This window comes from Ursus americanus, chromosome 1, assembly GCF_024610735.1.
Source record: "Ursus americanus isolate L20-20 chromosome 1, mUrsAme1.1.p, whole genome shotgun sequence".
In the NCBI taxonomy this organism is placed as follows: Eukaryota; Metazoa; Chordata; class Mammalia; order Carnivora; family Ursidae; genus Ursus; species Ursus americanus.
In genome coordinates, this window is record NC_142127.1 from 5,498,035 (window position 1) to 5,510,466 (window position 12,432).

Below are 12,432 nucleotides of genomic sequence, written 5' to 3' on the forward strand. Positions count from 1 at the left end.
TCATGGAGATTCCCTTGAGCCTCTGCAAGGTCTTTGGCTTTTACTATACATGAGAAAGAATACCACTGAAGTGTTTAGATGGAACAGCACCACCATCTGATTATGTTTTAATAGGATCTCTCTGGTTGCTAGGTTGAGAACAGGCTGTAGGGGAACAAAAGTGAAGGAGGGATCTGTCAGTTAAGATGCAAATGTAAACTGTAATAATCCAAGGAAGAGATAAGGGTGGCTGGGGTGGGGTAGAGGTTGTTGATCAACAGGATGTTTCATGTAAGAGAAGAGAGATATCAGAGATGACACCATAATGTTTAGACTGAGAAGTTGCAAGAATACAGTGAGTGTAGACACAAAAGAAATGAAGATGAGTCCTGGGATGCTCCACTTCAGACAATGATGGGAGGGTAACAAAGGAGAAGAGAATGAGCAACCAGCAGGTACAGAAGAAACAGCAGGTCAAAGTGATGTCCTACAAGCTAAATAAGAATGTGTCTCAAGAGCAGAGGCATCACTGTGTCAAATGTCAATGGAAAGACAAGTAAGGAAAAGACTGCTAGATTCTGTAAGACCATTTGTGTCTTGAGAACTATAATTTTAGTCCAGAACAGAGACAAACACTTAACTGGTTTAAGAAAAAGGAAGGCAATTTGGAAGACGAAATACATAAACATTCCCAAGGATGTGGGAGACAAACTGAAAGAGAAAATGGGACTGTATATGAAGTCAGATGAGAGATAGAGGTTCCCTTCCCTGACCTAGAGAGTGCTTTCTGTCATTTTGTATTGTGTTGTGTTGTATTGTAATTATGTTTCTAATGCATGCAATCCTTGTATGTTTATGCTAGGAGAAGCCATTCAACAGAACTGGGAAATGTTGACAAGGAAGGGAAAGATGTAGATGCTGAAGTGATGTTCTTCCATGGGGCATGAGACCTGTCCCACAAGTCATGGACTCAGTCTTAGAAGCCCTGCCTGCTCATATTCACCAACATGAGGGAGACAGAGTGCCTGGACACCAATGCATGTGGGTGGGTAAATGTGGTAGTGAGAGTATGCAGGTATCTCTTCTGAATGCTACATTTATCACAAGAAAGAAGAAAACAAAGTCATCTTGTACAAGTGAAGATGGGTTTGTAATTGTTGTATAAGGAGAAAAAAGATTTAAAATTGTCATTCAGGAGATCAAGACAGTGTTGGACTAAAAAAAAATAAGAGGTGATTGAAGGGCTCACTTGAGGTCATGATTCTGAATAAGATTATCTGGGCTCTGCCAGTTCTCTGTTGTCTGTGCCCTCACCTGATCCCTGCCTTTTATACCAAGACCCCTGGAATTCCAGAGTGCCTGCCACACACTATGCTCTTCAGGACATCTCTGCTGATTCTCATGTGGACCCACCATCTGAGCATTTCTTTCCCTCTTCTCCACTTAGCTAATTCCTACTCACCTTTATGACTCAGTTTATTCCTAACTTTCTCCAAGAAACAAATATTGATGCTCAGAAGAGATCAGTGACCTCATCTGTGCTCCCATATCAAATGTGCACATTTCTACCCTAGCCCTTGCCAGTGTCTTGTGATTTGTGTGTCTTATACTCCAGTTCAGGGTTATCAAATTTGATCAGGCTTCAGAATCACCTGCTACCCCCCTTTCAAAAAAGTTTTGATTAAGTAGATCTGATATAAGGCTCAAGAATTTGCATTTCTAGTAAGGTCTCAGGTGATGTTGATGTTGATGTTGGTAGGAAGAAGGGAACACATTGTAGTTCAATTTTGTCTAGTTCTTCAAAAGCTGGAGTCAAGTGTGCTTGTCCAGAACTTGGTTGCACACTTGGTTCAGGGTAGCAGCTCAGAAAATTTTACTGAACAGCCAAAGCACATTTGGCTGAATGAGAAGAAGAGAAGTAAGGTACCTGAATGGTAAGCTGTCTTCCCTCCCGGTTAATGTTCAAGTGGTGCATCTTTCTGTTGGCAAAGTTCTCTGCATCAATATTGAAAACCTGGGTTTCTTTCTTGCTTAGCTGATAGCGAACCTGTAAGCTTCCTTGAAAAAAAAATATTAGAAATTAGAATTAAACATAGGATTCATAAAATGCAAAAATATGATCAGATTGTCTTTTAGTTGATCATAACTGTTTTCTAGGGATCCATGTCTCAATCCTTTCATTATTCAAATTTTTAAAAATGCTGTATTACTATAGCATCTGGATCCATATGGAAAATCCTGTGTATAGGTGCAAAATTAGTGTGTGTGTGTGTGTGTGTGTGTGTGTGTGTGTGTGTGTGTGTGTTGGAAAACCATAATGTCAGGCTGGAAAATAAAACAGCCACAAGTCTATTGTGTAACTGGATTGTCAAAACTTTAATAAGATAGACTCCTTTTCCATTCTCTCTTCAATTCCTACCACTTCTTATAATTCCTTTTCTTCCTAATTGCCTTCATGGAATTTCATAATACATAATGTGAAATAAGATTATAAAATCATCTAAGCCAGAATAGAAGAAAAATGTTTGGCCTATGAGACCGATACACAATTGAATCAGTTGATACAAGAACCTCTACAGCTAATGGTGGTTTCCCTGGTTTGCTCTCTCCTTTCTGCTCTAACCATTGCATATTCCCAAATATTGTTTCCTGATTATTATTGTTAGGGTTTCTACAACTTAAAAATGAATAATAGCTCTGTAGCAGTAGCATATTTGGTACTGGGAGGAGCTGAGCTATGGTGGTGGTGCAAATGTGCAGGTATAGGGCAAGGGGACCTGGCCACAGAGAGTCTATGGTAAGGAAACAGCCAGTGTGTGCACTAGTGGGTTGTTGGGTGGCATGCTCTTCCAGACTCCTTCCAATTCTAAGAATCTGGGTGTTTTCACATTTAATTCAACCCAATAAACTAAATCAGCATGTGATAATTATATGTCAGTTATGGTGATGAGTACCACATTCCTTGAGGGTATTTGGATTCTTGCCATCCCACTGCCTGGGTAATTCATATACATGTACAGATTCTGCATACATATCCTGTATGCATTTGTCCATTTTAAAAATCACTCTATTTTATACATCTTCTCTTTGCCTGCTGCACAATTATGCATCTTACATGTTAATAATCTCATAGGAACACTGTCTATCAAAGTATTCTGAAGCTTCCCCATCATCACATCTTATGTCTAAAATACTTCAACCAGTTCTTCTAGAGCCATACAAATACTGATCTCAATTTCTTAGGAGTTTTGATGCAATCAGTATCTTCTGCTCCTACAGGCTCTGTGCTCATCTCTACCCTAACAGGTACTGGGCTGTGTTATTTGTATACTCACCTGTCTCTTACACAAATCTGTAAGCTCCTTGAGGATCTGCATATATCTTAGATTCCCTGTGTCTGGACCATGGTAAATACACGGTAAATTTGAAAGGAAGGAAGCAAGGAAGGAAGGCAAGGAAGGGGGGAGGAAAGGATGGAAGGAAAGAGGGAAGGAGGGAAGGAGGAAGGAAGGAAGGAAGGAAGGAAGGAAGGAAGGAAGGAAGGAAGGAAGGAAGGAAAGAAGGAAGGAAGGAAGGAAGGAAGGAAGGAAGGAAGGAAGGAAGGAAGGAAGGAAGGAAGGAAGGAGGAAGGAAGGAGGGAAGGAAGGAAGGAAGAAAGGAAGGAAGGAAGGAAGGAAGGAAGGAAGGAAGGAAGGAAGGAAGGAAGGAAGGAGGGAAGGAAGGAAGGGTTGACAAATTCAGTGGGGTTTAGAAACTTTTTACATCTAAAGAAATAACTCCTCTGAAATAGTACAAATCTAGGTGATACATATTCTCAATAAATCCAGAGACCACTGAATTATTCTTTAGAAACTGTTTCACCTTGGTATTTATTGGTTCAAAGTTGGGAGAACCTCTGGAGAGTATGAGGAGTGGCATGCCTAAGGAACTGGGTGACTCCTGAAGGCCCTGTCTAGAATTTAGTAGTGTCTGCACTAGTTTATCCTCCTGCATCTGAGGCTGTGATATTTCAGGGAATTCATTCAGGTTTTTATTCCAACCAACTGCCTTGAACATTTTGTCTCTCAGTATTTAGGTAGAACCCCATGCTCCCCTTGGGAGATGTTGGACTTACTTTCTTTCTTTTTTCTTTATTTCTTATTTCTTTATTTCTTTATTTCTTAAACAACATATATTTATTTTCTCTGGACAATAGTTCTGGATGTTAGAAGTGCAAAATGTTTTCTTAAAGCCTCTACACTAGGATACTTTCATTCCTCTTCTTAGCTTCTGGTAATCTTGGCATTCCTTAGCTTGTAGATGCATCACTCTGATGTCCTTTGTCTTCACAGGACCTTCTCTCTGAGTCTCTCTGTTGGCCCTATTTTCAAATCTGCTCTAATACCCAACAAAGGATACCACATACCATTTAGCAAGTCATTTTATTATTCATATCCTGCTTGACAATTATCTACTCATAATAATGGAAAAATATGAAGTAGAAACTCAAAATTGAAAAGTCCAAATAATATCTAGTTGAATTCCTTGAGTTGGGCCTTAGGGTAAAGATTCTTGGATCTCAGTTATTCAAAAACATCAGTTTGTTTTCTTTTCTCTTACTGGTTCCCACTTTTTCAGTCTTCCTACTCCACTGTCTTCCACACTGCCATTAGTGAGTATTATAACACATATTCAGTCATGTGACTCTAGAACTTAAAAAAAAATTCTAAGCCTCCTTAATTCTACATGATATATTCCAACTTCTTGACCTGCTGTATGAAGCCTTTTTTTTTTTTTACCTTTCCAACTGTATCACATACATATTTTTTGTATCTGAATTATACCTGAACACTTAGCATCTGTCCAAATAATGCCCCTCTTTACCTCTGTGTGTTTTTCTTTTCCTCTGCCTCCTCATCTGCCTGGCAAGCTCCTCCTTATTCTTAAATCCCAGCTCATGCTACCCAGATCTTCACTGACCCCGAAGACTGGCATATTTTTTTTCTTTTCCTATATTGTCACTGTGCTCACTTTTAGTAACAAACCCAATTTTCGTGTTTATCTTGTCTTTCCTCTTGAATTTAAAGCCCCCTAGGAAGGATAGTTGCTTATTCATCTTTGTGTTTGCAAAGGACAACACAGTGTTTGCTATCTTAAGTCTCCGGGAGATATTTTTGAATAAAGATCCACTCTGGAGAATTTTATTACTACTCCACCAAAATTATAAACTAAAAATTATTCAATGCCTAATGTGTGCCAGGTACTAAATAAACAAATACTTACAATATTATAGTTCTATTTTTAAGAAGTTTATAATCTAGTAGAAAGAAAAAGCAAGGTCATACATGTCTACTATATTTTAGACATTTAATCCTTCCTTAAAGATACTGATTTTCTTTTGTTTTTTAAAAGTATTTTATTTATCTATTTTTAAGAGTAAGAGAGAGAAAGAGAGAGAATGAGTGGGGGGTGCAGAGGGAGAAGCAGACTCCCCACTGATCAGAGAGCCCAATGTGGGGGTAGATCCCAGGACCCTAGGATCACGAGCTGAGCCAAAGGCAGATGCTTAACTTACTGAGCCACCCACGCACCCCTAAAGATATTTTTCCTTCCTTCCTTCCCTCCTTCCTTCCTTCCTTCCTTCCTTCCTTCCTTCCTTCCTTCCTTCCTTCCTTTCTTTCTTTCTTTCTTTCTTTCTTTCTTTCTTTCTTTCTTTCTTTCTTTCTTTCTTTCTTTCTTTCTTTCTTTCCATGCCCAGTGTGGAGCCCAACATAGGGCTTGAACTCAAGATCCTGAGATCAAGACCTGAGCTGAAATCAAGAGTCAGACACTTCTTAATCCAGTCATCTGTTGAAGGGCATCTCGGCTCCTTCCACAATTTAGCTATTGTGGACATTGCTGCTATGAACATTGGGGTGCATATGGCCCTTCTCTTCAAGAGCCGAGATGCCCTTCAACAGATGACTGGATGAAGAAGATGTGGTCCATATATACAATGGAATATTACTCAGCCATCAGAAAGAATGATTACACAACATTTGCAGCAACATGGACGGACTGGAGGAGATTATGCTAAGTGAAATAAGTCAAGCAGAGAAAGACAATTATCATACGGTTTCACTCATTTATGGAACATAAGAAATAGGAAGATTGTTAGGAGAAGGAAGGGAAAAATCAAGGGGAGAGGGTCAGAGAGGGAAATGAACCATGAGAAGACTATGGACTCCGGGAAACAAACTGAGGGTTTTAGAGGGGAGGGGGGTAAGGGGACAGGCTAGCCTGGTGAAGGGTATTAAGGAGGGCACATATTGCATGGAGCACTGGGTGTTACATGCAAACAATGGATCATGGAACACTACATCAAAAAATGTATGGTGACTAATATAACAAAACAAAACTTATTTAAAAAAAAGTCAGACACTTAACTGACTGAGCCACCCAGGTGCCCTAAGATACTGATATTTTTAATCAAATCCTCAGATCAAGAAATAGATTTTCAGGGAGGTAAATAACTACACAAATAAATAATAATAATAATGATAAGAAAGAGAAGGAGAAGAAAAAAAAAGATGGAGAAGGAGAAGAAGATTCAAACTCAGAGGTACAGAATTTTAAAGCATATGTTTCTTCCACTATAGCACCCTGACTCCAAAGAGATGTGTGGTGGGGTAGATGGATGAGTGGAGGACAGAGAAGTGGATGGTGGAGCAAAGGGAAAGGTAAATGATTTTACAGAACATACAGAATACACATTTTGTGAATTCAAAATGATAATGTTGTATGTAAGTGATTACTGAATTCTCCTGAAACCAATAGTGCACTGTACATTAACTAACTAGAATTTAAATAAAATCTGAAAACAAAAACAAAAACGATGAGCAGTTAAAGGGTTGAGTTAATAAGAAAGTGTTTTACAGAGAAAGAGGTTTGCTAGAGGAAGTTAGAAGTTAACTAAGAAAACAAAACAGAACAAAATATAAGGTGATATGCTTATGCAGTTGTAGAGATTTAAGAACAATGCTGCTGAATTTTACCATGCTTGAAGCAGTAAAGCTGTAGTCCATTTGTATTGATGAGAATATTAGCAGACATGCACTCAACCAATCTTCTCATTCTGAAAATGGAAAAACTAAGACCCTTCACCTTGAGTGGGAACTTGGAAGACATTAGTAAAGAAAAGCCGGGCAGAGAAGGCTCATGCTAGAATGACAATGAATACAGACTTGTTCTTGTAAGGAGGGGTCCCATAAAGGCCTTTAGACACACGTGTGACTGGTCTGATGTACAAAAACTGGAATTTTTTTTTTAAGATTTATTTATTTATTCGACAGAGATAGAGACAGCCAGCGAGAGAGGGAACACAAGCAGGGGGAGTGGGAGAGGAAGAAGCAGGCTTCCAGCGGAGGAGCCTGATGTGGGGCTTGATCCCAGAACGCTGGGATCACACCCTGAGCCGAAGGCAGACGCTTAACGACTGAGCCACCCAGGCGCCCCCAAAACTGGAATCTTAAGAAAAGTAGCCTGCAGACCCAGTGTGTATGCCCAATCTAAATGTTCTCACAAGATCAGTTCTCACAAGACCAAAAGAGACACCCATGGAGGTACTGGACCATCGTTGTGGAGTCCATTTTTGTATTTCTGTCCACAGAATGTTGTCAGGTTCTTGCTTTATCATTTTCTTTGAAAGCAGGAGCTTTTCTACAATGTTGAATCTTTTCCATTCCCTATCAGTCCCTATTACTCCAACTTTAGCTTCTACTAATCAGACCGTTCTCACCAATTAGCTTCTAGTCTATCTTCACTGTTCACCCGGTGGCAACACCCATCCACTCATTGCTTATGTCAAAACTGTAGGAATCATCCCTGTTTTGTTGGTTTCCTTCACTAGCATACGTGATACACACACAGGTCATCAGCAACCATCTGGTCTCTAGAAAGTAAATCCTGCATCTCCACACTTCTTTCCAGCTCAACCACCACACCCTCATTTAATCTACCCCAACACTCACTTGGACTATTGCAACACATCTAAAGTCATCTCCAAGATTCTAGTCTTACTTCTTGTTTCCCCACACTTATCCATTCTCTACACATCAGTTAAACTCTTGAAATTTTGATGCCACTGATTAAAATATTTTAATAGCTCCCCAATACACTTGGAATAAAATCCAGTGTATTTGCCATGGCCTTCAGGATCTTACATGATCTTCTTCTACGCCTCTTTGATTTTATTACATTCCACATTTGCCCTTGCTCACTAAGCTCCAACTACTATTTACCTACTGTATGATCTCTTACGTGACAAGTTCATTCCTGCGTTAGAGTCTTACACTTGCTTTTCTCTCCACCTGGAAAGCTCCTCTTACAGATCTTTGCCAAAGGTCTCTCCTCACTCATGGATCTGATGTGATCCATGCAGTCATGCCTTTTATACCCATACACACCTATCTTAGCACCTCCATGTAACAAGGTTTTCCAAACTGTTGTCATGATTGATTAGTGCATCATGGAATCAGTAACAGAATTCAATATTTGTTATTGCTAATAATGTCAACACCTCCCTAATTGCAGTTAAAGCATCTCACTCTCTGAATACAACCTCTCCCTTTCTGTCCCTCCCTTTTCCCCCCTCTATTTCTTTTGTGTGTGTGTGTGTGTGTTCAGTTAGCCACTCTATAGTACATCATTAGTTTTTGATGTAGTGTTCAATGATTAATTAGTTGCATATGACACCCAGTGCTCATCTGGCACCCTTCTTTTAATTTCTGGATTCCCATAATCCCTAGTGCAAGAATTAATCTCACCAACTACTTGATGTTTCTCAGCCCCTTCATATCCTCTTTTTTCCTGACCCAGTTCAAATTGCCTGGTCCATCACTGTAAATCATCCTCTCCTTCAGGGTCTTAATTCCCTTGATCATTCTTTACTGAATGGACATATTTGCTTGCAGAACTGTAACTACTAAAATGCAACGGGTGATTTCTCTACTTCTACCCAGTTTAGCTGGCAGAAGACAATCAAATAATGCAGATTGCTGGTAGGCCTTTCATATCCATCCACAACTTCAAGTGGGTCTTTCTTATGTCCCCTCTGTCTCAGTGCACTTACTAAGTCAGTTCACGTGCTGGCTCAGACAATTCTTTAATGTCTTCTCTTCTATCCTCTGGCCCCCTACTCTGCATTCTTCCCCACTCTCAGCTGATGCCTCCTGCTCCTCCAAGAAAACTGGAGCAACCTGAAAAGAGCTCCTACAACCTCCTGCCACCATATTTACTAACCTATCAATTTCTAAACCCATATATTCTACCTTCTATTATTTAACTTAGATAAACTGTCCATGATCTCTCCTAATATCATTTTATGCATTCCTTCTCATCCTTCTCATGTACTTGAAGATATCACTCAGGATCCCCCTTCCTTTACAATTTTTTTGTTTCATCCTCTGTATTACATCATTCCCATTAGCATTTTTCCTATCTTAAGGAGGAGAAAATGAAAAGAAAACTCTTCAACCTTTTTAACTTCAGTCATTGCTATATTTCTCTGTTCTCTTCTGGTCTGCAATAAAACTCCTGAGGCTTTATCTATATTTCCTGTCTCCAATTCCTGTCTCCCATTTACTTTTAAACTCCCTCCAGTAGGGTTTCACCCCTGGGTCTCTACTAGAACTTCTATTGCTAAGGTCATTAATGACCTTCATGTTGCTAAATCAAATTTTCTATTCAAAATCCCCATATTAACTCTCCTTAACATTCTATACAGGTTACTCTCTTCTCTGTAATACTCTTCACTTAACTTCCAGAACATTCTCTCTCCTACTTTCCTTCCTTCTTCACTGACCATCCTTCTCCCTCTGCATCACTGATTCCTCTATTTTTCCTTGCCCTCTTAATGTTGAAGTCCCAGGGCTCAGCCTATGGATTTTTCTATATCAACACTCACTGCCTTGACAATCTCATACAGTGTTATGGTTCCAATATTATTTTTTTGATTCTTAGAATTGCTGTTACACATAGTTTGGGAAGCCAGAAGTTTGAAATCAAAGTGTCAGCATTTCCACACTTCTTCTAAAGACTCTAGGGGGAAATCTCTCCTGTCTCTTCCTAGTTTCTCCTGGGACCTGACAATCTTCGGTGTTCCTTGTCTTATAGCTCCATCATTTCAATCTCTGCCTTTATTATCATGTCACACGTCCTTCTCTCTGTGTGTCTCCATGTGTCTCTGAGTCTATGTATCATTATCCTTTCTTCTTATAAACACACCAGTCATTGGATTTAGGATCCACTATAATCCATCATGACTTTATCTTAAATAATTAGTTGTGTTAAGACACTATTTCTACATAAAATCACATTCTGACGTTCTGAGGTGAATCTAGAGGGACATTACTGAACCCAGTATATTATCTAAATGTAGACCCAATTCCAAATTTATATTTCCAGATTGGTCTTCTTCCCTCACCTTCAGTCTCCTCTGTACACTTACTTTCTCAACATTTCTACTTGGAAGCCTAATAATCTCAAATTTTAATATGCCTAAGACTGAATTCATGATTCTCCTTTCTAAACCTGTTCCTTCCATAACTTCCTACCTCAAGTAGTGGCAGGCCTCTACTTCCAGGTGATTGGCCCCAAAATCTTAGAACTACCCCTCATGTCCTATTTCCAGTAGTGTATGACATACTTTTGCACACCCTCTTCAAAATATATGCTGAGGCCAACTGTTTCTTTACCTCCGATCAAATCCATTATTACCACCCTCAACCAAACAGTCAACATTTTTCATCCATATTATTTCAATAGCCTCCTAACTACTACTCTTCCATCCTTAGCCCCTTATGGACTATTCTTACCAGAGCATCTAGAACAATCTTGTTACAAACAAATCAAGTGTCTAAATCATATAAATCAGTATAAATCAGATTAATCACTCCTCTGCTCAAAGGCTTCAATGACTCCCTATCTTACCCAGACTAGAAGGCAATGTCTTTGTTGTGATTATAGGGTCCTAAGGTTTTCATTACTTCTCTTTCCTCAACACCTACCCCATTTCCCCTTCTCACTGGGGTCCAGTCACAATGCTTCCTTTAACAGTTCTCAAACAACAAGCATACATCTGTCTCGGACTTTGCATTCTCTGTTTTCTCTGCCTGGAATGCTTTTCTCTGGATATACACATGGCTCCCCAACAATCCCCCCACCCCAGAAACCCTCCAAGGCTTTGTGCAAATACCACCTGCTTAAAGAGTTCTCTGATAGTCATGTTAAAAACTATGAGATCCTCACCTCACTTATACATATTCCTGACCTCTTTACACTGCTCTTGTCCCTCCCCACACAGAGCTTACCACCTTGTAACCTTTTGCTTATTGTTAATATTTATTATTTATTGCCTATCTCCCTATACTAGAATGTAAATTCCATAAAGGCAGAAATTTAATAAAATGGAAAAGTCCAAAACATAAAATATGAATATGATTCACTATACTTAGGGGAAATATTGTTTTAGTCATACAAACTGATTTTGAGTCACTATGTAAAAATATTCATTACATAGATTTTGGTAAGACACTGTAGAAAGGTCTGCTTTTTTCAAACAACTAGTTTTTAGAGTACTTATCACCATCCTGCTCTTTTCTTAATTCATACATTTTTTAAACTTGTTTAGTGTTTTTCATTATCCATTTAATTATAAGCTCCATGATAACTGAACTATACCTGTATTTTTTCCTGGGGTATATCCAGTGCTGAGAAAAAAATGCCTAGCATATAGGGGGGGCTCCATAAATATTTATTGATTTTTTTAATAGACTGAATGAGTGAATGGTTTGGGTGATATATGAAAAATATTTCTTTTATCTAATCCATGCTTAAACATATATAATGCAAACAATTATTTAAGGGTTGATCATGATAATTTCAATAATTATCATTGTTATAGCTATAACTGTTAGTTAATGTCATGGGTATAATGAATAGTATTAAAATATCAGTTGCCTATTTTGTTCTAGGGATTGCCTAAACTTTTTTTTTCTCATATTTCATCTTTATACATTAAAATTATGACATATACATTATTATTTTACACTAATTTTACATGTAAAGAGAATGTAGTTTGTGTAACCTGGTGGGACATTTAGATATCAGTCGTTTCACACAGATTTTCCCTCTAATTTAACTGTAATCTGAATTTCCCTGTAGGGTAGCAGCCATGCTTTGCATGTCTTCTATAACACCCACCACATAAAAATAAAGGCCTTTGGATGAAGGTATATCTCCGTGATAACCCTACGCAGCCAGACTTCACAGAGAGAACACCAAAACCAAGTTTGTGGCCACTCTGAAGCCAAACTCAATTGTCCAGAGCTTGTCCTCAAATCACTGCATGCACAACTGAATGCTAAATATAATGAAATGTCTCTAAAATAAAACAAAAAAAAGTCTTGTATTTTTAAGCTTCTTGGAAAAAGGAGA

At 38.7% G+C, this 12,432-nt stretch overlaps 1 protein-coding gene across 1 annotated transcript in view; it reads right to left on the reverse strand.

The window, feature by feature from the left end:
* CNTNAP5 (contactin associated protein family member 5) overlaps positions 1 to 12,432 on the reverse strand; it is a 773,827-nt gene that overhangs the window by 47,051 nt on the left and 714,344 nt on the right. The window contains exon 20 of the mRNA XM_087853915.1: positions 1,907 to 2,037. Within this exon, the coding sequence (XP_087710041.1) occupies positions 1,907 to 2,037 (131 nt within the window). The remainder of the gene's footprint in view (positions 1 to 1,906; positions 2,038 to 12,432) is intronic.